The 25442-nt window shown below is 57.6% G+C and overlaps 1 protein-coding gene across 1 annotated transcript in view; it reads right to left on the reverse strand.

The window, feature by feature from the left end:
* Nucleotides 1-1137: 1137 nt before the first annotated feature.
* The window catches only part of LOC120762903 (receptor-type tyrosine-protein phosphatase V-like), a 35264-nt gene continuing 10959 nt past the window's right edge, over nucleotides 1138-25442 (reverse strand). The window contains exons 10-40 of the mRNA XM_040085781.2: nucleotides 25116-25385; nucleotides 24306-24575; nucleotides 23890-24162; nucleotides 23405-23677; nucleotides 22751-23020; nucleotides 22113-22385; nucleotides 21007-21279; nucleotides 20239-20511; nucleotides 18909-19178; nucleotides 18213-18491; nucleotides 17849-17983; nucleotides 17538-17742; nucleotides 14613-14680; nucleotides 14117-14243; nucleotides 13769-13816; nucleotides 13279-13372; nucleotides 12361-12451; nucleotides 11826-11902; nucleotides 10879-11013; nucleotides 10231-10353; nucleotides 9627-9787; nucleotides 8753-8888; nucleotides 8198-8277; nucleotides 7428-7515; nucleotides 6965-7055; nucleotides 6246-6322; nucleotides 5739-5873; nucleotides 5095-5217; nucleotides 4465-4622; nucleotides 3914-4049; nucleotides 1138-1756 (exon numbers count right to left, since the gene is read on the reverse strand). Coding sequence (XP_039941715.2) covers nucleotides 1697-1756; nucleotides 3914-4049; nucleotides 4465-4622; nucleotides 5095-5217; nucleotides 5739-5873; nucleotides 6246-6322; nucleotides 6965-7055; nucleotides 7428-7515; nucleotides 8198-8277; nucleotides 8753-8888; nucleotides 9627-9787; nucleotides 10231-10353; nucleotides 10879-11013; nucleotides 11826-11902; nucleotides 12361-12451; nucleotides 13279-13372; nucleotides 13769-13816; nucleotides 14117-14243; nucleotides 14613-14680; nucleotides 17538-17742; nucleotides 17849-17983; nucleotides 18213-18491; nucleotides 18909-19178; nucleotides 20239-20511; nucleotides 21007-21279; nucleotides 22113-22385; nucleotides 22751-23020; nucleotides 23405-23677; nucleotides 23890-24162; nucleotides 24306-24575; nucleotides 25116-25385 — 5072 coding nt within the window. The 3' untranslated portion in view covers nucleotides 1138-1696. The remainder of the gene's footprint in view (nucleotides 1757-3913; nucleotides 4050-4464; nucleotides 4623-5094; nucleotides 5218-5738; nucleotides 5874-6245; nucleotides 6323-6964; nucleotides 7056-7427; nucleotides 7516-8197; nucleotides 8278-8752; nucleotides 8889-9626; nucleotides 9788-10230; nucleotides 10354-10878; nucleotides 11014-11825; nucleotides 11903-12360; nucleotides 12452-13278; nucleotides 13373-13768; nucleotides 13817-14116; nucleotides 14244-14612; nucleotides 14681-17537; nucleotides 17743-17848; nucleotides 17984-18212; nucleotides 18492-18908; nucleotides 19179-20238; nucleotides 20512-21006; nucleotides 21280-22112; nucleotides 22386-22750; nucleotides 23021-23404; nucleotides 23678-23889; nucleotides 24163-24305; nucleotides 24576-25115; nucleotides 25386-25442) is intronic.

The following is a 25442-nucleotide window of genomic DNA, read 5'->3' on the forward strand; positions in this document are numbered from 1 at the left end:
GGGCTGAGGGGGCCACGGGCGACTCAGGATGGTCTGGGCTATGCTGAAACCAGCACTGCACACACACCATGCCCAGCGTGGGAGGAAAACCAGCCCTTCGTGGGGTAAGGCTCTGCACTGCCCGGGAATGCTGCAGCTTGGAGCTGGGAGCAGGGAATACACACAGGCAGGGGGGCTGAGCAGCTGTGCCTGCAGTACAGAAGTGTCCTGTGTGCAGGGAGACGCTGCTGCCAGCCAGCTGTGCCACACCCGGGCAGTGGGTGCAGGGGACACCAGGCAGGACGCTTGGCTGGGGGCTGCACAGTGCTGCTGGGTGGGAGCAGGAATTGTGTGGGACAGCATCTGCCAAAGAGGAACGTGAGTGAGGAGTGGGAAAAAAGGATACCCAAAGAGGCCTCATCCCAGTGCTGGGATGGCTGATTGATGCTGAGGTGCCCTGGGTGTCTCATCCTGGGGTGCAGATCCTTGTCTTGGAAGAGGGAGAAGCTTCTAGTGGAATCACAGGGATATTGGGATCAGTGGTAACTCAGTTACCCACCTGGGGCTCTCTGCTCCTTGTGATAGGTTTTGGGACCTCCTGATCACACCTGTTATGTCTCCTCAGCCCACTCCAAGGCAGCTGCCACAGGACATGGAATGGTGGGCAGGAGAGTGGGCCACACTGGGACAGGGTCACTGCTTTGAGACTGCACTATGACCCCACCCTGCCTGAAGGGGAGGAGGGTAAACAGGGTCCCAGATACAGTTTTTCCTACATGAGGAATAAGCTTGTGAAACCATCTTCTTTTTTTTTTTTTTAACTCTTCCTTCCATCCTGCACTTGCAGCTCAGTGAACCGAGTTGCTTCTTGTGATTCCAGCTTGTGCACGGCCACCCCTGCTTGCAGAGCAGCCTTGTCCTTGCATGGACAACCCAGTTCCCAGAGCAGCAGGACTGCTCAGGATGCCGAGCTGCTTTACCAGCATGTCAGCTCAACCAGGTGGCTTTGCCCTGTTCCTTGGTGCTGAGGAGCCAGCAGGTTCACAGCTTTGAGCCCAGGCTTCATCCAAAAATGTGTCCCCTCCTCGTGAAGCTCTGGGTGGGCTGGACATTCACTGCAGAAGTGTTGCCCCAGGGGAAGGAGCAGTTGAGAGTGACCAGAAGCTGCTGGGGCACATCTGCCCTTTTGGGAACAGCTGCCGTGCTGCAGCCTCCACATCAGCTGGACCCCTCAAAAGCCAAGCCCCCCTTACACGCACACACCTTCCAAGGGCTGTTTATTGCTTGTACCTAAGACCATTCCACCAGCCGAGACAAGCCAGCTCCCACAGCGCTCTGCCCTCAGCACATCTCACACCTCCACGGTGCTCCACGCCTGTGCTGGGCCTCAGAGGCACCACGGAGCCCCACAGTGTGCACCGAGGGGGGCTGCAGAACCCTCCAGGCACCAGCAATCCCAGGAGATGTCCAAAAGAGGAGAGCATCCTGTCCAGCTCCTGGTGGGTGGTGAGAGGCTGCAGCAGCGCGTGGCAGGACACTGTCCGTCTGTCCAGGACCCCCCGGGTCACAGCTCCCACCACGCTGGGGACAGCGCCCAGGGAGGTCACTGCTCGCCGCAGGGCTCGCTCTGTGCCAGAGTCCCACGGTGCCCTCAGCGGCTCTGGACAGGACCCTGCAGAGGGGGAGGCAGAAGGGTGCCAGGAAGGACCAGCTGGTGTCAGGGCTGGCTCTGAGAGACGATGTCCTGGATGCAGCTGTACAGGAGCATGTACTGGTCCTGCAAGAGAGAAAGGGGGGTCAGAGCCAGGCTTCTGACAGAGACCTCCAGGTCACGGATTAACCTTGCAGTTTGCTTTTAAAAAATCCTAATTAAAGAACAGTGTCTGATAGCAGAGCAGGATTTGCTCTCCCAGGTGGTCCATGATGGTCCTGTGTCACCACAGTCACCAGAAAGGAAGAATCAAGCCTGTTATGCCATGCTTGTTTCCCCTTCGCCATCCCCCTGTGATAGTTCTGAGAAGAACATCCCACCCAAGCTGGTGAGGAACAATTCCACTGGGCTCCCTCCAACTGCCCCAGTGGCTTTTGGATGTGCTGTGGTGTTTGCATCCGAAACAAGAGCAAAGAGCAACTCCCAGCAATGCTGCAGGGCATGGAGCTGGAGGGCTTGAGCTCTGGCAGTGACCTGGGGCCTTGAGGGAAGATCTCTGGACCAGGAGTTTCCCTTGGTGTAGTCCCAGCGCACCAGAGTCAGGTGCCGAGAGCAGATCAGGGCAGATGCCTGCAGGCTCACAGAAGCACAGACAACTCTGTGTGGGTTTAGCCCAGCTGCATTGTTTGTCTCTTTTTAATATCACCAAATTGATCCATGAGGTCCAAATGCGGGCTCAGAGGTCCCGAGTCCCCCGTGCATTTGATACGAGGTTCTGCCCAAATGCCAGGCAGCCCCAAAATGACACCAGGCCACAAACGCAGGACTGACCAGGCAAGAGGTGAGGAAGGTAAATGGGGTTGTACTCAGGGCACAGCGCTGAGGGCAAGGCCAGCCAGCACATGGTGTGGGCTGGAGTCACATGGCAGCGGGCAGCGGGGATTAGGGCTCGCAGAGGGGCCCCCAGCAGCATTCCCCAACAGAGCAGCTCCTTAACGCCGAAAGTCACGAGGAGCCTCCTCCCCGTGGCGGCTCAGCACCACCGAAGGGCCGGGAAAAGCCACGGATCACACAATGCCTGAGGCTCCAGGTCACCAGAGCGTGCTCTCAGTGAGCCAGGTCTGATTGTGAAACGGGCAGTGACAGCCCAGGGCTGGCTCCAGCCAGGGCACACTCAGTGAGCGGCCACATGCAAGAGCACATCCCCTGGGACACGCACCACACTGGAGCTGCTGGTGTTTAATATCCAACAGCTCTCCGTGAATATCCAGCAAAGGGTCATGTCCCCCCCCCCGAAATCTGATGCCTCCAAGCACCACAGCTGCCCATGACCCCGCCAGACATAAAGGGGCGCTGGCAAGCCCCCACAGGCTGGAGGGGGCTGGAGGGCAGCCCCGCTGCTCTGAGGGGCAGCAGCCCCTCGCTGCCCCCCTTCAGCGGGACAGTGGCGTTTGATGGGCGCTTGCTGCGCCTTTATGGGCGAATCGCGTCCCCGCAGGGCAGCAGCACAAAGCAGCTCTGAAGCGGGGACAGCGCACGCCTCGGCCCCCTCTGGCTCCCGCCACGCACATGGTTCGCATTAATTAAGAATGTAATTAGCTTCTTGAAGGAGGCTCTGCAGCTGGGGAGCCTTGAAGAGATTTTCCCCAGTTCTGCTGCGCCCTGTGGGGAGCGTTTCCAGGGCTGGGCAGCGGCTCATCGGGCAGCAGCTGCAGCTGAAGCATGTCCAGAGGCATTGGTGGCATCGGGGCTGGCACAGCGAGGCTGGGCTGGCACAGAATGGTCAGACAGCGCTACAGCCCACGGGGCACCTGCTGATGTGGCACCGTGTGCTGTTGCCCCCCTGACAGGCAGCCCCAGCTGCAGCACCAGGCTCTGGGTCATGTAGCAGGAAAGGCGCTGGCCAAGGGGACACCCAGCAGACTCTGGGTCATTTCTGACAGCCGTGCCCAGGAGCCGAGGGTGAGCAGGCAGCTTGTGCAGGGTGACACCAGTGCTCTTCCTCCGGTACAATGGCAAGAGTGCCTTGATGCGCTGTGAGCTCACGTGGAATTTAACTATCTTAACTCAGAACCGAGGAGATGGAAAACTCTTGCCCTCAGCCCTTGGAGGCTGGCAGAGCCACGGCAGGGGAGGAAGCATGGAGTAAATCCCTGCTGAGGCCGGACAGGCTCCCAGGCAGCAGGGAGCACCCAGGAGAGGGCAGGGCACTGCCAGCTCCAGGCAGGTCAGCACAAAAACTCTGCTCCACCCTGCTCAGCGCCCCTTCTCCTTCCCACCTACCAGAGTTGGGGTCATGAGGCAGCAGCTTCTGGCCAGCTGGAGGCTCACGCCGTAGATGTCCACGGTTCTCTCAGCTTTCATCTGGTACAACAGGCAGTCCAGGGAGATCAGAGTCCCCATCTGGCTCATGTCACCACTGCAGGGGACAAGGAGGGGTCACTGATGCCAGGCCAGGCTGCCCTTTGGTAGAGGGCACCAGTCCAAGGGGCCCTGTGGGCACTGTGGGACTGGGAGCTCTCTCTGCCTGCAAGCAAGTGAGGATATCAGGGCTGCTCCCAGAATCCCTGCAGCTTCCCAGGGATGGCCTGCGCACCTCAGCCTGGGAATGCCTGCTCCACTCCTGCTCCCCTCAGCCCAGCCCTGTTTGCTCTGTCTTCTCCCAGCCCCTGGCAGAGCACTGTGACCTCCCAGGCTCAGAACTTCCACTGGCTGATATCCATGCATCCTCAGGGCATGGAGGTGAAGGATTTTGGTACCATGCCAAGGCACTGTGCAGCCTGTGGCTCCCAGTGTGGCAGGCTGCCCACGGATGCAGGGGAAGCCCGGGGTACCTGCAGTGCAGCAGCACAGGACCCACTCTCCTCCGGTGGGGCGTGCACCTCCTGACAGCCACCAGCAGCTCCACCAGGCTCTGCACATCAGGCTGCCTCTTGCTGCTCCAGAGCGTGTACAGGAACCTCTGCACCTGCCTCTCCTTGGCTTTCTTCTCCTGTGAGACACAAAGAGCTGACGTGGACATTGGGGAGGGATGAGCGAGTTTGGATGCAAGAGCCCCAGCTCTCCCAGGCTCTCTGAGCTCTCCCTGAGCTTTCTGCCAGCTTCTGTAAAGGTGTCCAGGCATCTCTGCCCACCACCCACACCGAAGGTACAACGACTCTGGCAGCCTGCTCTCCTTCCCCACAGCACCCCGACCTGCTCCTGGAGAGGGAACTCAGAACTGTGTGGGCCTTTTCAAAGGGACCAGACAGACATATCAACGGGTGGGGGACCCCCCAAAGCCTCTCCCATGTATCTCCTGTGTCCACTCAGCTCTGGATGTTGCAATCCAGACTCACTCCCGCATTTGTGGACTGCTGGCACTCTGCTCTTGCAGCCTGGAGAAGTCCCACAGACCCTTCAGCCCCTACAGACCCATCTCCACCCCAGGAGGTGGGAGCCAGGACAGCGCCATGGACACACACGTGTTTCAGTTTGAGCTGGGCACATCTCCATCCTGAGACAAGCTTCTCTGTGTCACACTGGATGGTCAGTGTCTTTGTGCAGAGCGAGTCTCCTTCCAGGGGCCAGCACACCTCACCTGGGACCTGTGTGCAACAAGAAATTTGGCTTTCTGTTGGTGGTCAGTGTCTGTCACATCAGTCACTGTCTTGGGGGCCCGTGGTGGGGCTGGACCAAGAGCACTCCCAGCATCCCTCCATGTCAGTTCATCCCCCACCTAACAGCTGAGGGAGCTCCAGGAACAGCAGCAGGTTCAGCCAGCTCATCTGGGAGCCCAGAGCAGCCTGGCAGCTCTGCTCAGAGCTCTGAGCTGGAATCTGCTCAGCCAGTGTCCACACCATGGCTGGGCAGAGCAGGAGCTGCTGCTCTTGGTCCCACACAGATGCAGCTTGAAGGGCACCAGCTGAGTCCAGGCACGGGGGCAGACACAACCTGTCTCCACGACAAGCTGTGGGAGCACCTGGACACAGGATAGGTCCAGCTTTAGCTAAGCTGGATCTGCGCCCAGGACTCAGGAGGCCATGAAGAGTTTTGAGGGCTGTGCTAGCTCCAGCTCCACCGAACAGACTCCCACTCTGCCATGGCAAAGGTGGGCACAGTGCCTTACCTCCCCCTTCTCCTGCCACGGCAGAAGGGTTAGGATTGTGTGAACATCCTGTTCCCACACCAGGGTCCAGAAGTCCTCCATGGTCAGCTTGTCAGGGCCGTGGACAGCCAGGTAGTCCCTGCTGGAGCTGCAGCCCTGGGTGGGGAATGAGAATGTTTCTCTCCTGTTAGCCCAGGGGCTGCAGGAATGGAAGGGAAGGGGAGGGGAGAGGGAGAGGGAGAGGGAGAGGGAGAGGGAGAGGGAGAGGGAGAGGGAGAGGGAGAGGGAGAGGGAGAGGGAGAGGGAGAGGGAGAAAAGACAAGGAGGGAAGGAAAAGCACCGAGGGAGGCAAGTGAGGGCAGCCCAAACTGGGCAGGCAAGGGAAGTGATGTCCTCAGTCCTTCAGTCCCCTCTTGTCCACACAGATCCCAGGGACAGGGACCAGCAGAGCAGGGCAGGACCCAGGGCACAGGAGCACAGCCAGGATGGGGGATCCAGGCACAGGGTGCTGCTGGGGCTGAGACTCACCGGGACACGCCACACCTGCAGCAGTCCTGAGAAAGGGCCCTGCTCCAGCAGGGAAAACTTCACTCTGGAGCGATCATCTGCAAGGTAAGGGAGAGCTGGAGGGATTCACGGCACTCTGGAGCTCAGACAGGTTTTGCAGACTGACTGCCACACAAATCCAATCCTTCCTTCCCCATTTTTTGGCAAAGGCACTCCCTTCTGCTCATCTCCAGCCTGTGGCTGCTGGCTCCCCAGACATGGGTCTCTATCCCAAGCTCCTGCAGTGCAGGGCTCACAGCGTCTGAGCCAATGGAGATCTGCCTCTCTCCAAGGATGGAGAGCCTGTGGATGCTCTGGGCCTCTGCTTCAGCATTTGACCATCTTCATGGAAATTCACTGTTCCTTCTACTGAGTTGGATTACCCTCCCAAATCATCCCGCTTGTCTTGTCCCTCCATGGCACACCTCTGAGAAGACTCCCATGTCTTCCCTGTGCCTTCCCACAGGCAGCTGAAACAGCAGCGAGATCTCCCCTTTGCCCTCTCCAGGCTGAGCAAACCTCCCTATGCCAGCCCAAACACCATGTGCTCCACCCCAAACACCTCGGGAACCTTCTGGGGGAGTCACCAAAGCCTCAAAATACTTTCCTATGCTGTGAACTACTGGCCCTGGTCCAGCCTGGCTCCGCACAGAAGGAAAAGGAACAGGGAGGAAGAGGATGCAAGGTGTCACAGAACTTACACGGCAGGATGCTGGAGTTGGGCCGTGTCTGCTGGCTGCCTGAAGATGGTGATGCAGAGCTGGCTTCTTCCTTGACAGCTTCCAGGAGGGCCTGGCAGGGTGAGAGAGTGGAGGAGGCAGTGAGCAGGAGGGGTCGGGAGCAGGAGGAACTGGGGGGGCTCGGCAGAGGGGGCTCCATGAGCAGGAGTGCCACGCTGGAGCGGGCTGTGCCACGCTCTCAGGAGAGGGCTGCGCTGTCCTGGCAGGGACCTGGGAGGGAGTGGGGTGTGAATAGACCCTGACCAGTGCAGAATGCATGAGGGAGCTGTGTGCTGTGTGCATGCAACGCCGTGGAGGGGGACACAGCCAGGAAACACTCAGGAGGCACTTACGGGGTGCCCGAGCAGGTTCAATCACTGCCCAGGTCCCCTGAGCACAATCAGCCATGGCAGCACTCCCTGCACCTGCCCAGGGCAGCTCTCACCTCGTACTCCCTCAGGAAGCCCATGTGGGACTTGGCTGCCTTCTGGGCATAGTGCTGGGCAAAGCTCTTCAGCGGGATGGGGCAGGACCTGGGGAGAGAGCCAGGGCATCAGGGTGAGGCTGAGCTCATTCAGCAGCACCAGGCTGTGTCTGCAGCAGGTGGACAGGGCTCTGGGCTGACCCTCACTCCTCAAATGCCAGGGGGCTCCCAGCCCAGCTCTGGCCCATGACAACCTGCTCTCCCCTAGCCAGAGGCAGAGGTGACACAGCCCAGGGCTCACTCCCAAGAGGCAGCAAGGACAAGGACCTGTTCTGCATGAGGGAGGAGACAATCTGACCATGTGCATGACCTCCAGATGCAGCCCCAAGACAATGAGGTAGGTGGTCAAAGCCATGCCCAGCTGGACCCTGCCCTGTCCTCCTGGCCTCCGTGAGGAGGGGTGTCCCAAGGTCACCCAGCTGCCACGAGCCTCTCCAGTCTGTACATCTCTCTAGGGCACGCCTGTGGGCTGGGAAGCCAGAGGCTGAGGGAAATGCCTTCCCCAGCAGGGCTCTGCAGATCTCTGCTGTTGGTGTTCCTGGCAGACCGCACTTTGTTCTGTGCTGGGCTCCCCGTGCTGCAGGGAACAACGCAGCCTGTGCTGACCCCACTCCCAGCACCAGCTGGGATGGCTGCCTGGGCTTCCCTGTCCTTCTGTCCCAGAGCCAAGGCTTGCTGGGAGGGGCTGTGCATCAGGGTGGGCAGAGTGGCAAAGCACAGCAAGGCCTTACCTCTCTGTCCCTGATAAATCCAGGAGAGGTTCCTCCAAGACCTTGTCCAGAATGCAGCTGTGCAGGAAAATGTACTGGGACTGGAAGGCAAAGGCAGACAGCAACACAGAGCATCACTCTGCAGGGACAGCGTGAGGGGTGGGCATGCTCTCTCTCCTGAAGGGCAATTCTGACACCTTGTGCCAGCCCCGAGGACTGGAGATAGGAGACAGGCCGGGGAGCACCACAGACCAACACAGTGTGAGTTAAGAATTGCCTGCAAAGGGCCTGATCCTGGTCCTCAGCACCCCGGGCTGTTTCTGAGCCTCCTGGGAGGTCTCTGAGACTCTGGATGTTGCTGTTGTGGGTCTAGCAGGGCACGAAGCAGCCCAAGACCCCCCCAGCAATTTCCACTCCAGCTGAGCCGCTGCTTTCAGCAGCAGGATGACACAGCGACAGGCTGAGGACCAGCCTGGGGGTGCTGGGGCTGGCCAGCCAGCTCATCCAACTGCCAGCCCTGTGAGCTTCAGCGGAATGGAGTCAGGGGCCAGGGGAAAGGGGGAGCAGAGATCTCACCAGCGTCTGAATCATCAGGTACCGGTTCATCCGCAAGGAGTAAACAACACCGAAAATGTCCACCACCTTCTCCTGCTTCATCTGCTGCAGCAGCCGGTCCAGGGCAATGAAGGTGCCGGTGCGGCCCACGCCAGCACTGAGAGCACAGACAGCAAGGGTTAAACAAGGCCTGACACCACAGCCCACGGGCTGCCAAAGGCTGCTGGACACGCTGCTCCCTGGGCACTGCCCGAGCACGCCCGGGCACCGCGCCCAGCAGGGCAAGGGGCTGAGGAGCCATTCCGGCTGCCCAGGGTTGGTGCTGACCATCTCCCCCTGCCCCACACCCTGGAGCAGACCTGTACTCCTCAACAGCCCAGCAGGAGACTCCACAGAGCAGCCCTGTGTCCTGGGCACTGCTTTCCCTCCCAGTTTGTGCAGGAGTAGGAGCCTCATTCCCCCTCCTCTCTCCATCCCCTCCTGTTACCCTGGTTTTTCTGAGCCTTTTGATTTTCTTAAATGGAGTCAGATCTTTTTAGTTACTGTACAATATTAGAGCAGTTTTCTACCTTTTCCCACAGATGTAACATAAACAAATCCTTTGTTTTTCATTCTCTGTCCTTTGTTTGCATATTTCTAACCTGAAAACAATTGTTAACTGACAATTGGTCTGGCCACTGAGGCTGAGGGGTGGAAACCCCAAAAAGCCAATCTTCTGCTAGACCCACAAATGCATAAAAAGTAAGAAATAAACAAAGGGGTCCTCTTCTCTCAGCTCTCTCAGCTGGGAGCTGATTCGGAAGGACCTCTGCCTTGTGAAATCTCTTTGTCTGCGTGTGACTGCTTTGTGTGTCTGGGTGACACCCTCCCACCACCCCGTGGGGCAGAGCCTCACCTGCAGTGCACGAGGGTCGGCCCCGCATCCTTGGTGCTCTGGATGCGCTCCTGGACCAGCTCCCGGAAGGTCATGATGGAAGCGGTGGACTCCGGGATGCCGTGGTCGGGCCACGCTGTGTAGTGCAGGTGGGACACGAACCTCTCTGCCTGCAGACCCTCCTGCACGGGGCATTGGGGATGGGTGTGCAGCCCCCCGAGGCAGGCTCACACCCACAGCCCCACCAGCACCTGGGGACTTGAGGACAGCTGCAGGGAACAGCCAAGGTCAGGTCTGCACTGTCTGGTGGCTGCTGCTCCTCCATCCTCCCCCACAGGTCCCTGCCACGCTGGGACACGTGGAGGTGGGAGGGAGGACACCTGCCTTTGAGTGCCAGGGAACATCTCCTGGAAAGTGCAGGTCCCCCCAGAGCAGGGACACAGAAAGCAAGGGTGGAGAGCAGCCTGACACACACTGGACACCCCCGTGTCACCCCTCTGAAGGGCTTGGATCTTCTCTGAGCCCCACAGGTGGCAGGGAAAGGCGCCACCAGCACTGAGGGGAAATGCCAGTGGCTATCCCAAACCCCTGACAGGTCCCCACATCCCCTGGAGTCTGAACTCACGTGCCACAGCTTGAACTCCCGTACAGTCCACTCCTCGGAGCTGCTCTGCATCAGCAGGTGGACCCGCACCTGCCCATAGGACACTGGGGCAGATTCTGATGGCCAGTAATGATCACACAGGACCTAGAGCACGACAGGGTCCCAGTGAGGCCACTGAGGGACCAGGTGATCTTCTGGCTCCCAGGGAGCAACCAGAGAGCAGCAGCTGTGAGGGGAGCCAGGACAGGTCCTGGGGAGCAGATGGGGGTGTTTCCCCTTCCCACTGGGAACTTTGCACAGCTCTCCCTCACAGCCCCGTCATTTGGATCTCAGCCACCCCCAGAAAAAAGGACCTGTGTGGGTCTCATCACCCCTGGAGACTGGAGGACCAGACCATGTGAGGTGGCTGAGGACATGGCAACTTCAGATTCTGGAGAAGTATCTGAGGGTGATGGGTATAGTCCTAGCTAAGCTCCTGCCCCAAGCTAAGGCTGAGCTGCACAGATCAGCCTCTCTTCCCCCAAACTGTGTCAGGGAAGTTGTGTGGACTGTGCTCCTGCTGGAGCCATATCAGAGCAGGGGTTTTGTGGAGGACACACACCCAGCTCTGGGCTCAGCTCACACCACCAGGGCTGGGCTGGGCTGGGGCTGGGGCTGGCACCGACCTACCCGCCCATTCTCCATGCACACTGTCAACATGATGATATTGCAGACGTTCTGCTCCCACACCAGCCTCCAGAAGTCCTCTATGGTTTTCTTTAGAGGCCCCTGGGTGGCAATGAACTCTTGCTGGGATGTGTAGCCCTGAGCAAGAGACAGACAAGAGCAAGGTGAGTTAGCAGGTTGCCAAGGCTGCCCTGGGACCCGTCAGTGCCTGGTGTGGTTTTGTGGTAGAAGGAGAAATTCCTGTTGCCCTTAGCCCACATGGGCACAGTTCCCAGCTGATCTCAGAAGCAGCTGATTTCACAGAAAATGAAGCTGCCCAGCATACACTTTCTACATATTTGGAATAAAGTGACCCACACCATTTCCCTCCAAGCAGTTCCTCATTCAGTCTAACCAGAGACAGACAGATCTGGGTCATCCCTGTGCTTCCCCTTCCCTGCTGAGGGCAGGGTGAGCATGCAAGGTCTCAGGGTATTTCTTGGCCCTCGGACACACAGCTGCCCTGCAGATCCACACAACGGCACGTGCATGCTGTGTGCCCTGCCTGTTACCTGGGAACACCTCCCACATGGGGGATGAAGACACAGCTCCAGGGTTGCTCAAATGCAGCTGCACAGACCAGAAGGAAAAAGAGCAGGCAGAGAGACAGGGCAGTAAGCTGGGAGGTGATGGAAGAGGATACAGTCCACGAGAAGAAAGCAGAGAGACTTGCCAGTCTTCCCACACTCACACCTCTGCATCATGGCATTTGCCATCTCACAGGCTCCATCAACGCCTGCTAAAGGGCAACCACACATCTCCACCTCCCCCAGCTTCTGGCTGGCCTGTGCCAGCTGTGCCATCACCAGCATCTCATGCCCCAACAGAAGGGGACACTGCCTCAGCCCAGGCAGTTTCTGTGACGGTGCCCTGCGGCCACATCTCGGTGGGGAAGGCAAGTGGGCACTCACAGGCATGAAGTTGGCATTGATGTAATCTGAGTGTGGATCCTCACCCAGCTGGCTCAGCTTGACCCGAGAGTGATCATCTGAAAGAGACCACACACAGCTGAGCCCCGAGGCAGCCCTTCACCAGGACGTGGCCACCTGGACCCAGCAGAAGAAGCCCCAGCAGCTCCAGCAGGGAGGCTCTGTGCTGTGCCAGGCACCTTCTCCCCAGAGGTGAGCACTGCCTGCCAGCTGGGCTGGCAGGGGACTGCAAAACAGAACTGGGGTCATGAGGCCCATCAGTGAAGCTCAAGGATCCCCTTTGGTTTCCTGTTGGGACCCATCCTGAGCTGGAGGTGTTGGGATGGATCAGCCATGGCTCAACCATTAAACCTTGAGTCTCCAGCAGGAAAATGGAAACTGAGCCCCATTTCAAGATTCCTCCTGCTCCCAGGAAAGGAGCCAGGCGCTGATTCTGGCAGAGATGCAAGGTGAGCAAACACTGCCCTGTGAGCTCCCACCCTGGATGCTGGGGGAGAAGGGAGGAGACAGCACTTACAGGGCAACACATGGGGATATCTGTTCTTGGAGACATTTGCTGGGAGCTCAGCCTCCACCTTCGACTGCTCCTTCCCGACTTCCTTCAGCTCCTGTAGGACAGGGGGAAAGATAAGCACAAACATTCCTCTGGAGAGCTCCTGGTCAGTTCAGGCCCCTGCTCACAGACAGTGGTTCTGTCTGGAGGGTAAAGAGGATTATCCTCACACAGAGAACTGCTCTGCTCCTCCCTCACACGGCCTGTGCACTCTGAACCATGCTGGCTTTTCCAACAGCTCTGCTCGTATTTAAAAGAAAAGCCCAAGAACAAGTACTGGGGGAAAAAGCCTGGGAATTCTACCACAAAGCTCCGAGGATTTTCTGCTGAGCAAACAGAAAATCTCATGCTGCTTCTGCCCCTATCCTCACTCAAGAAGCCAGAAAAGGGTGATCTGAGGAAGGTTTGAAATTGCTGATGGGAATTAAAAGATGCTGCAGCAGAACAGTCCAGAGGCGGTGGATGTTGGCAGTGGGAGCCAGGGAAGGCAGCACGAGGTGAAGCTCACAGCCTGACCCTGGAGGTCTGAGAGTGCTCCTCGATCTTCCCTGTGGCTGCAGGCTCTTTTCTAACGCTGCCAGGGTGGTTCTCATCGCCACCCCTCTCACCTTCACCTCCACTCAGGGCTGGGGCACTCTGCTCTGTGCTAGCTCACCTCACACCACTTGTGTTTTGATCAGAACTTGAAACAAAACAAAAGTTTTGAGCAAAGGAACTGCTTATCACTTGGTCCATCCAAACTTTGGCATCCAAAGCTGCTTCACAGGGTGGCTGGATTGCTAGAGATGGGTGTCCATCCCTGGAGTCCATACTGGACACCCAACAGCACGAGCCACCGAGTGGAGAAACCGAGTGTCATCTCTAGGAGGGCTCTCATCTCACCTCAAACTCCTGGAAGAAAGCTTGGTTAGCATTTGCTGTCTTCATCTCATAGTACTGCTTGAAGTTCTGCAGGGGAACCGGGCGGTGGACATTTCTGCAGGAAACGAAATCCACAGGGAAACCTGCCTTAGTTACTGGGAGTGCACAGTCAGGGGCCCTGGGACAGCCCAGCCCAGGGTGAGACCTGCGGTACCTGGGGGCACACAGGGATGGTTTACAGCCCTCCTCACTGCCCAGGGAAGTGGGTCCCACAGTTTAAATATTGGGAGGGATTGCAGGGTGATGAGAATATTCTCCTGCTGCAGAAACTCACAGAGGAGGTGCAGACATGCATTGATTCGGAATGGAGCTGGGCAATAATGAACTTGGGAAAGACTGATTTATAAAGTAACTGAGGGGAGGAGACGGTTGGATTTTTTTGAGTCAAAGCATGATAAAGGACAGTGGGAGCTACAGTGGGGCCACACAGAGAGCAGACTCCAGCACTCACCTCAAGCTGTAGGTCACCATTTCCTGGGGCGGGCTGCTCTTCTTGGTTCTAGAATCAAAGCACAGGAGCTGTTACTTTTGCCTGCAGTGCAGAGATCGATGCCATGAGGTACTGTGTACCACCAGCAGGCACACTGCCTTGCACACCTGTAGGGTTTTGTGACTTAACTCCACATTGGCAGCTCCCTCTGCCTTTGGCTTCTGAGATTGCCAGGCACAATTCCACCAGCCCATGTGCTAGTTTGTCTAAGTCTCTTTTTACACCCTCTCCCTGCTCTCCTCCAGGCTTGGCACTGAAGGTTGGGTATCTCAGCCTGCACTCAACAGGTAAGATATGGCTCATGCTCACCTCTTTGCTTTGAGCTGTTTCCAGTAAACCAAAGCAAAAACAGCTGCAAGTGTCAAAAGAAATCCCACAATGATTCCTGCGATTATTGGCATTGAGAGTGGTGCTGTGTCTGCACTGGATCCAGCAGCTGGAATTAAAAAGAGAGAGTTTAGAGACAAGAGTCAGTAAAAGAGTTTTTTTATGATGAGGGTGGGGAGGCCCTGGCACAGGGGGCCCAGAGAAGCTGTGGCTGCTCCTGGATCCCTGGAAGTGTCCAAGGCATGGCTGGATGGGGCTTGGAGCCACCTGGGATAGTGGAAGGTATCCCTGCCCATGGCAGGGAGTGGAACTGTTTGAGCTTTAAGGTCCCTTCCAACCCAAACCATTTTATAAGTCTAGGATATATGGCTGCATTTATTCCATTTATCGTATTTACTATAGGCTATGAGCTCCCTCTGGCTGTTCATTCCCTCTAACCTGCACGGCCAGGTAGGGAGGACGCTGTTCTCCAGCTTACCTGAGAACATGGTGAATGTCACAGCAGGGGCTACTGGGTCATATTTGGTGAAGGCAGCAATGCTGAACCTAAAGGCAAAGCAGAGTCCTGTGTCAGGGACAGCCTGAACCGAGCACAGCACCCAGAACACAGCACCCAGCAGGACCCAGGGGAACAGGACCACTGCCTGGAAAAAACTGGTTTCTTGTTATGGATTTAGGGGATGCGTGTAAATGGTCTTTCCTCCCTTTTCTGCCTCTTGGACAAGTTTGATCCACTTGGGAAAGCATAAGAAATTGTTCAGAAAGCACAAACGGGAAGCAGCTCTTCTCCAAAGGGTTACCTGCAGAGAAAGGTAGTGCCTGGTCTCTTAGAGGACACAAAAATTTAAAAACACACAGTTCATGTCAGCTGGTTAACAGAGGTGACAGGAAAGAGTTGAGCCCTGTTTGACCCATTTCAGCTGGAAGGGCTGAGCCCTGACTCAGACCCTTCCTTGCACACAAGTGGCTGGTGCGTCCCTGTGGAGATCTGCCCCTCGTCCCCCTCCTGGCTGCGGGCACCCCAATGCCCACAGCTCTCTGCAGAGCTGACTTCCTTCTGAGCAGGTGGCTTGGAAGGGCCCCTTCTTGTGCCCTAAATGCAAGCCAAAGCTTTTAAAGGCAGCACTGGATTTTAGCAGCTAAGAGTTCGCTGACTGCGTGTGGGTGCCTCTGGCAGCACCCCACACCCGGCTGCCAGGGCACAGACCTCCTTTGAAAAGTGAGCCTGCAGATGCCATGGCATGAAAGATGAGGGCTTGTGGATAAATAACTCACTGAAAGACAGGAAACAAGAACAGAAATTCCGAGTGGGAATGAGCTGTCAGCTTTTCACCACCCTAATAATCATGAACTCAGCAGCACAGTCTACTGCAGATATTTAGGTTGGATATTTAGGCTGAGTGTTCTATGTACCGAGGATATTTAGGCTGGATATTTAAGATATTTAGGTCAGATATTTAGGATATTTAGGTCAACTGCTGTTTGTACTGAGAACATTTAGGTTGTTTAGGGCAGCCAAACTGAAAGCAAGCTGTGGTGTTAAAGTAAGAAAGCTGTGGTGTAAAAGTACTTTCTAGTCCTGAATAACTGGACAGTTCAGTCCATGTTATTGACTCATGTTATTGAATCGTGGCAGATGCACTAATGACAGGTGCACTAATGAATAAGTTGCTCCCCAGTGCGAAGGTCCCTGTTGCAGTGAAAACTCGGAGTGGTGGGGCAGGGATGGAGCCCATCCTTGGCTCAGCAGTGCCTGGGTGTGGGGGCTGTCCTGGTGTGACTGTGCTGCTGGTGAAGTCTCTTCGAGCCTGCTGAGAGAGCTTGGTCTGGGGCCTCTGCCCTGCTGTTCCCTCTCCATCCCCAGCTGACCCCTCTCTATCCCTCCAGAGCTGAGGCTGAGGGGTGAACCAGCAAGTTCTGCCCTGCCACACCCGAGGGTGAGGTGTGAGCAATACAGAACAGACAGATTTGATGGGGGATCAGTCTCCAAGCTTCTGAACCCTTCTGAGATCCCCATGCCAGCCCAGGATGGACATGAGATGGCCACGGGATGGGAGTGCACCGTCAGCCATTCTCCTGCCAGGCAGGATAACACAGCACACCAGAACTGCTCTCTGTTCTTGCTGACCCCGCTCTGGCTAGAATTTCCAGCAACAGCTTTCTGGAAAGTCCCCCTTTTTTTTTCCCCTGGGAAAAGCAGCCATTTCCCACCCCCTGGGTGTTAACACCAATCTGGGCCAGTGCTGTCCTAACCAGCAGCTTAAGAGCCCCTGTTTGGCACAGGAGTGAATATAAAGTAACTCAGTGAGAGGCAGTTAAAGTTTTCCATGTCTGCACATAGGAACAGTGGTGAGAACGAAGAAGGAGAGAAGGACGGAAGGAGGGAAGGAAGGAAGGAAGGAAGGAAGGAAGGAAGGAAGGAAGGAAGGAAGGAAGGAAGGAAGGAAGGAAGGAAGGAAGGAAGGAAGGAAGGAAGGAAGGAAGGAAGGAAGGAAGGACAGGCCAGCAGGTCCAACCCCAACACCCACTCACCACAAAACTTATGGGCAGATTTAATTCTCCCTTTATTCCCAGTGGAAAGAGAAGCTGTCTCATGCACACGCTCTCCCATGGACTTTGATTCTCTTTTCCTAATGCCCTCAGTGGCTTTATCACCATCAGCCATCCTTGCTCCAACTCTTTATTGCAGCAAAGGTTGCATCCTTTGTGAAATGGGATAACCTTCCAGATTCTGGGGGATCAAAGAAATGCCTGTGGATATGGTCCCCATTTGATGAAACTGTGAGTTGCTAAATTAACAGGACTGACTAAAGATGCCATTCTTTGTTAGCAGTGGAAAACCTGTTTTTCCATCAGCAGTTTTAACGGTATTCTACCAGAAACCATGTACCTCCATGCTCCTGGATTCTATTTACTGTCAAATAAGACTCTGAACTCACGACTATCAGGATCCATGTGTATGCCTCACGGGGAACTTGGACCTTAGCCTGAGTGTTTGCTACCCCCAGCCTCTGGACCTCCCACTGAGCAGGCATCACTCAAACTGTTTCCAAATCGGTTTCATTTTTGCACCGTCTGCACATGGTTCTGAGTCACACTCAAAGGTCCTACAAATAACAGCATCTCTTTTAGTTCCTATCCTGGGGCTGGACATCTGCTCAGCTCCTGAGACAACACACACAGCCTTGGCAGCCTCAGCTTTCCGTCTCCCCGCCCACTACGCTGCACGCCAGCCCCTGCCTTCCTCAAATGCTGCCTGGTGGAGAACCCTTGGGGTCCACTGCTGGGGATTTGTGAGGGAGAGGTGACATCCAGGGAGCTGGCAGCATTCCTGCAGGGACACGTGCAGTCCTTTTTTCTCCTCCAGCCCTTTCCCCTCGGGAGGGACGCTGACATCTCTCACCTGTACTGTTCGTTGTCTTTCAGCTTCCCATTGCACCTCGCCCTGGAGTGGCCGCACTCCTCCGTTCCCACTGGCACCCGCCAGGTTTCGGGGGAGCTCCTCTGATGGAAGGGGTTGGGTATGAGCACGGCCAGGTAGGAGTCCTCAGTCCCGTAATAGTGGTCGTACCACGTGCTGGACATGATCTCCTGCGTGGGCCTCAGCACTGGAGGGGAACGTGCAAGGTGACAGCGACAGTCCCAAAGCGACACCCAGGGGTCCTGCTGCCCTCCAGGGAGCCCCCGCAGACTGGGACGCGCAGGGACACTTACGTGACTCGTTAGTGGTAGCGATGACACCGTAGTACTCGATCTGGCCGTTCTCCTCACTGAACAGGTCGGGCGAAATGATAACGGTGGAGCTGGCCTCCACCGGGAACGCGTCTGCGCGCAGGGGCGGCGGCAGGGCTGGAAGAGGAACCAGCAAGCACAGCCTCTTAGCGCATCCCTGCTCCCAGAGCCCCCCTTTGCTCAGCCTGCAGGGGTCCCAGCAGCACTGCCAGAGCCCTGACCCTCTGCAGGGCACCGCAACTGCACGGGGCTCATGGCACCAGCGAGAGTCCCCGGCTCTGAGCAGCACCAGCAGCTCTTTTCTCCTGGGCTCTGTGCCAGGGCTGTGGGAAAGAAGGGGACTCACGCTCCACTGCTGTGCTGCAGAGCAGAGTCACAGCCTGGCTCCTCAGCGCGTTCATGCCCACCGTGCTGACGAGGACTTGGTAGGAGGAGTTTGGCTCCAGCCCCTCCAGACTGGCCTCGCTTGAAGGGATGCTCATAGTCAGCCTGGAGGTGGGGGGTCCTTCAGAAAGTCTCTCTGCCACCACCTCATAAGCCTCCACATCTCCAGGAGAGCTTGTCCAGTTCAAGTAAAGGCTCCTTGACTCTGGCAGGCACTGTATATCCTTCACTGGATTTGGCTCTGCAAAGGAATTGGGGCAGGCTCTGGACTCACTGGGTCAGAGAAACCCCAACCTCTGCCCCTGCCAGCATCTGCTCCTGAGGCCAGTGAGATGAGCAGAGCTGGACACTTGCAGCCTGGGTGCCTGCAGGGCAGTGTGAGCAGGCAGGGCCTGAGCTCACGTCTTACAGGAGACATCAACCAGTGGAGATCTGCAAAGTCTGCTCTGCTTCACAGGCAGCCAGAGACAGCAGACCTCTGTGGTGGGGCTAGCTTAGGGACCAATGGCTACCAGAGGGTCACCCTGCTCACATCTCCCACCACAAGGCTTGCCACGCCTCTGCTGACACTCAAGGGTCGATCCAAACTTGAGGTTATCCAGGTGTTTCCCCCCGTTCCAGCCTGCCCCGCTCCCGCCCCACGGCAGCGCGTACCCACCCACGGGCACCGCCAAGGGCTTGGTGCTGCTCCAGTACGGCCCGGCCACGCAGCTCAAGGACACAGAGTAATTCCTGCCCGGGATCAGCCCCTGGAGGAGGTGCTGGACTTGTCCTCTGCCCAGGGAGTGCCGCCAGGGCAGTGAGCTGTTCCGGGGGTCCCGCAGCCACAGCTGGCAGTCGTCCTGCTGTCCAGAGACGCTGTCCCAGGAGATCAGCATCGTGTTGTTCCCTTCAGCCACCGCCGAAAGATTCTGGGGAACTGAGGGGGCTACAACAAAAACCACACCAGGAAGAGTTACTGGTGTTCATGTGCTCTCTTCTATTCTACAGAGACACAAGTAGGAGATGGATGACACAAGGAGACTCCACATGTTCAGCGATAACATTCCTACAGCTGCCGTTTGCCAGAAATGACCTTTAAATGGCAGCTGAAGGATATACAGAGTGAGGAGTGTGAGGAGATGGATTCTTCTTCCTGCTAATTAAGCAAGTTTCATTAGAGACCTGCCCGAAGGGCTCTGCACATGACTCCCCGCACCCTGCCAGGGGATGGCTGAGCGTGGGAGCAGGGACCGCTGGATTCCCCAAGCAAAGTGCAGGGACTGTGGGGACAAGCACATGAAAAGGCTTATTGTGTTTATCTGCATTTCCACATTCCATAAAAAGAAAAAAAAAAGCCCATCCTCCCCTTATACCCCATGCCAGCAATTCTCTTAGTGCCTGGAAAAAAGGCAGCAGGAATGGTGGGGTGTCCCCCCTGGCTGTGAGGCCTCATGGTCCCCCAGGCTGTGGGTGTCATCTACCAGAGCAGCACCAGTGCCATGGGATCCCGTGCTCTTGTTCAGTCACCCGTGCCTGGAGGAGACTGACTTCAACCATGGGCCAGAGGCTGATGCCTCCTGAAACAGCACTGGTGGCTGCCAAGCCCTCCCACAGGCAGCAGGACTGCCCTAGCCCACTGTCCCATCCACCAAGGACTGCCCAGCCCATGATCCCCTCGTTCACTGGTACATCCCATCCCATCCCACCCCATCCCATACCACCCCATCCCATCCCATCCCATCCCATCCCAACCCTGGAAATATTCAAGGTCAGGTTAGACAGGGCTCGGAGCAACCTGATCTAGTTGAAGATGTCCCTGCCACTAGCAGGGGGTTGGACTAGCTGGCCTTTAAAAGGTCCCCTCCAACCCAAACCGTTCTCTGGCACTAAAGCTCCCAGGCAGTCCTGGCTGAGTCTCTGCCCCTTCCCACCGCAGGTGCTGAGCCCGCCCAGATGGGAAGGCTGAATGTTGTGCAAGATGCAGAATCTCCAGCTCTGACACTTACTTGTCCAGTCACTGATGTTCCCTGCGGAGGCTGCGTAGGGCCCTGCCATGGACACCACTTCCAGCAGGTATTTGTGACCCGGAGCCAGGCCAGAAAAGGTAAATTTGCTGGTGCCTTTCCCAACAGAGACGTTGGCTGCCACAACGCCTGACCCCGAATGATACAGGAGGAGCCTGTAACTGTCTTGTCCTTGGGGTTCTGCTCTCCAGGACGCGCTCAGCCTGTTGGGATACCCCTGGTTCGTCATGTACACGTTACGGGGTGCCAAGGGATCTGCCAAGACAGGATGGGAGACACATCAGCAAAGGGCCTGAGGACATTGCCTGGGTCTCCTGGCAGTGGATCAGAAGGGATGCACCACACTGCACAGCACACTTAGCCTCAGCTGTGTGGCTCCACACACCAGCCCAGAGGCAGCTCAAAGCTTCTGCAAGCTTCTCTGTGCTTGCCTGAGCAGGGACAGCCCTGTCCCAGATGGAGTGAGACATCTGGGGAGGGGTGAGGAGGGGACACAGAGCCAGCTAGGGGACAGGGAAAGGTGAACACCCTGCCTGCTGCTCCCTCCTCCATGGCTCTCCCCTGAAGCGTGGCTCTGGAGCTCCAGCTGCCCTCACCCAGGCTGGTGGAGCTGATGAGAGTGAGCAGAGCCCTGCTCAGCGCCACGGCCAGGCTTGGGGTCTGCTGTGAAAGTCAGTAGGGCCAAGTTCTTGGCCTTGAGCTCTCGTGACTGCCCAGCAAGGCACACATCCCCTCAGAAGAGGTACTCACACGTCCAGTTGCTGACGTTCCCTGCAGGCACCCTGAAGGCTCCAGCCACAGATGCCACCTCCAGCACATATTTGCTTCCTGGGGCCAGCCCCGTGAAGGTGAAGTTGTGGGTGTCTCTCCCAAGCGAGGCTGTAGCTGCCACAGTGCCCAGGCGTGCGTGGTACAGGCTCAGTGTGTATCCATCTCTGCCCCCGGCCGTGGGCCCCCAGGCCACGCTCAGCCTGTCGGGGTGCCCCGTGCTCAGCAAGCGCACAGCAGCCGGGGGCAGCGGGCCTGGGGAGGAAACACGAGTCATGTTAGAGACAGACACCAAGCAGGAGACAGACACCTCATGGGTGCAGCAGGACACGTGCTCCCCGAGGGAGGATCCCCTACGGCAAATGCCTCCTCATCCTCACTTTTCTCTTTTCCACTCCCATCTTGCCTCACCTTTAACGATATTCACCCTTACTGGTCCCTCACATGCCAAGTCCTCCTCATCCAGGTCATGCTCATTCCCACAGCCCAGTGAGAACACCTTCACCCCGGCCATGAGCACAGGTGTGCTCCCACAGGCAGCTGCTGTGCAGGTGCAGACAGCACTGGCACAGCCTCTGCTCCCTGACCAGCCCGAGAATCTTTCTGGGTGAGGAGAAGAGCTGGATGAGCCCATCTCCAGAGCAAAGACCTGTGCTCCTGGGAGGACTGTGGAATGGAAAAGCTTCTTGTACTGCACTGATAATTTCATGAACCATTATGGTAAGGTGGTTTCTACCTGCAGGAAGAGACTCGGTGAGCCTCCTGCACACAGGTACAGTACAAGTGCCCTGTACATTTCTGTGCTCCTGTTCGCAGGGAGATGGCTCAGCACATGCAGGGAATGTCCCAGCACAGGCACATCCGAGCAGCCCTGTTTCATCAGCATGTCCTTGTGCACAGCTGAACATGCCAATGCCATGCAGCCAGCAGCGTGCCCCTGCACTCACTGCTGCGTGTCGCACCTGTGCAGAGGTGTGCACATCTCCAAAGCCACCAGCTCCCCCGTGAACCTCCCAGCTCTCCTCAGGACAGCCCAGTGGTGTGACAGTTCCCACCCCTCTGCAGAGGATGCTGCTTCAGGTACTCACGTGTCCAGCCACTGATTTTGGGTGCTGCCGCCTGGTACTGTCCAGCTGTGGCAGTGGCTTCCAGGGAGTACTCGTGTCCTGGGGCCAGCCCCGTGAAGGTGAAGTTGTGGGTGTCTCTCCCAAGCGAGGCTGTAGCTGCCACAGTGCCCAGGCGTGCGTGGTATAGGCTCAGTGTGTATCCATCTCTGCCCCCGGCCGTGGGCCCCCAGGCCACGCTCAGCCTGTCGGGGTGCCCCGAGCTCAGCCAGCGCACGGCGGCCGGGGGCAGCGGGCCTGGGGAGGAAACACGAGTCACTGCCAGGAGCCACATCTGGGCTCAGCACAAGGAGATGCTCCACGCCTGTGCCGAGCCTGCGCTGCAGGGGCTGGGTCAGCAGCAGGGTCCCGCAGGCTGGCTGTGACTCTGCGGCAGCTGCTTCCTCCCTGGCTGCTGTCTGAGGCTGTGCATCGCTGCGGATGGGGTGTGGCACAGGATCAGGCACAGACTCCTCATGCTGCATCCAGCAGAGAATAAGCACTGGGCACTCGCATGGGTGGCAGAGGCAAGCAGGACAGCTGCACCAGTATGGTCCCTGACTGAACTGGGAAGGGGAGATCTGGCGAAGGACACCTGGCTGCAAGGAGAGCGTCACACTCACGTGTGCAGTGGGTGAGGTTGGGGGTGCTGGCGTGGAAGGGCCCAGCCGTGGCCCTCACTGCCACGCTGTAGCGTGTGCCGGGGCTCAGGCTCCTCAGGATGTGATTCCTGGCACCACCTCCCAGCACCATGTGCCTGATGGGAGCGCCGGACGCGGCGTCACTGACGTCCACCACGAAGCCTTCTGCCCCTCGACCCACCACTGCCCAGGACACCACCAGCGCTGAGGATGAGGGGCTGCCCAGGGTGAGGTTGACAGGGGCCACGGGATCTGGAAAGCAACAGGGAGACAGTGAGCCCTCCTGGCTCAGCACTGAGAGCTGGCTGCCGTGCCCAGGGTTCCTCCAGGAGGAGGGCAGGCTGAACCAGAGATCCTCTGGAGAGAAGCCTGGGCACAAAGGGCCAGGGGGGTACATGACTTTGAGCATATCACCCCTGAGGTCTGCAGCTGGATGTGTCAGGGGAGATAACCAGAGCCTCTGGGGTGGATGGGGGGATTGGCTCTGTGATGGGATGGAGTGAGGGCAATGAGCAGAAAGGCGAGACCATCACTTAGAAGCTGTGGGCACGGCTTGGGATGGGGAAGGTGGTGGTGGAAGGCTCAGGTGGAGGCCCACAGTGGGGCACTGTGCCCAACCCAGCCTATCAGACTCACATGTCCATTGGGTGATGTTGATGGAAGAGGCTTCTAATGAGCCTTTCACAGCGGTGACCTGCACAGCAAACTTGCTGCCTGCTTCCAGGTGAGTCCAGGTGACGTTCAGGGCATCTGGACTCAAGGTCTGGACCTGAATCCTGCGCTGGGTGCTGAGGCTATACAAAGTAACGTGGTAGTGGTCCCTCCTGCCGGGGGGCTTGTTCCAGGATGTGTGAAGCTCTGAGGAGCTGCCTGGGTTGGTAAGGCTCAGGTTTGTTGGTGCAGCAGGAACTGCGAGGGAAAACAAGACACACGAGTCAGAGAGAAGATCCATACTGAACATGCAGCCATCTTCGCACAAGGAGCTTGTGAGAGGCAGGATGTGACCACAGGCCAGCTTCACCAGGAACCAGGCCAGGGTGCCCTCCTCCTTCCCTCCTCTCATTTCCTCTCCCCAGGTGCCAACATTGACCCCATTACCCGTGGGTGTCACAGATGCTGACCTGTGCAGCCGGTGATGTTTTCAGGGAGGGAGCAGTGGGGTCCAGCCACTGCCCAGATCCTAACAAGGTAGCATGTTCCTGGTTCCAGCTGTGGCACAGTGACATTGGTGCTGTCCTTCCCTGCTCCCAGGTTCCTTGGCGGCGCAGCAGAGCCCTCCTGGAGCACGCTGAGCAGGTATCCATCCCTCTGCCCTGCAGCAGTCTCCCAGCGCACAGCCAGAGCCCGGGCCGTGCTGACAGGGCTGGCAGACAGGGAACGAGGAGGCAGTGGGACTGCGGGAGAGAAACAGTGTCACTGGGGACAAACCTGGGCTGCTCAGAACTGACTCTAGTCTGGGAATGAAGCTGGGAGCTGGAGGACTGTGGGCATCCACACAATGTCTAAGGCTGGTGGGAGCAGGGGAGCTGTGTTCTACCAGTGTAGCCGATGGCAGTCTGAGAGGAGATGCGATGGGGCCCAGCCTGGGAAATGATCTCCACGCGGTACCGGGAGCCTGGCACCAGCCCCTCCAGGTCGAGCTGGCTGACTCCACGGGGGACAGACACATTCCTGATGATGGACAGGGACTCAGCCACTGAGAGCTGTACCAAGTGATCTCTGCCACCTCCGGACTCCACCCAGCTCACGTGCAGCTCCTGGGGTTTCCGGCCAGGCTGCACACTCACGTTAGCCAGGGACAGCGGATCTGGAGGAAAGCAGAGCATGGAGACCCATGAGGTGGTGGAGGAGCCACCTGGAGAAGCCAAGGCACAGCCTGCACCTCTGCACAGGGCTGAAAGAGAAGTGGGGGCACCTGACCACCAGATCTCCTGTTCTCCTGCAAGCTGCCTGTGCGTGTCCCCAGGGTGCTGCTGGCAGGCAGGTGCTGAGAGGACTCAGCTCCCAGTGGGCTGCTCTGCTCCACAGACAGAACAGCAAGCCCATACAGGCCTCTGTGCTTCCTCTCTCACATCCCTCTCCCACCAGTCCCTGGCTGCCCTTGAGACCACCACTGGTCCAGGCAGAAGGTTCAACTTGACTGGGAAAACCTAAGCTGAGGAAAAGGGTCTTTTGGGGCCGAGCACACAGCACCTAACCTATGACGTGCTTTGTCTTACAGGACAGGGAGCGTGCAGGTCTCACCAGAGCCCTCCCTCCACCCAGACAAGTTTGTGTCATTGCTAGTTTTGCAGACTGTGCCAGGATGTCCCACCCCTGCAAGAGACTGGGAATACTTCTGACTCACATGTCCACTCAGTGGCAAAGTGTGACGAGGATCTGTATGGGCCAGCGAGGACAGTCACCTTCAGGAAGTACTGAGTGCCAGGGGACAGCCCCAGGAAGGTGAAGTTGTGGGTGTTTGGCCCCACTGAGATGTTCCTCTGTGCTGCATGGCTCTTGCTGTAGAGCTGCAGGTGAAACTGGTCCACATCACCAGCAGCCTTGTCCCAGAAGGCCGAGAGCCCCATGGGGCGCCGGGTGTTGGTCAGCGTCACGCCGGCCGGAGCCAGGGGGTCTGAGAGAGAAGAGACACCCAGGCAGTGAGAGGAGGCTGGGGTGTGGTGTGGGGGCT

This window comes from Hirundo rustica, chromosome 24, assembly GCF_015227805.2.
Source record: "Hirundo rustica isolate bHirRus1 chromosome 24, bHirRus1.pri.v3, whole genome shotgun sequence".
Classification (NCBI taxonomy): Eukaryota; Metazoa; Chordata; class Aves; order Passeriformes; family Hirundinidae; genus Hirundo; species Hirundo rustica.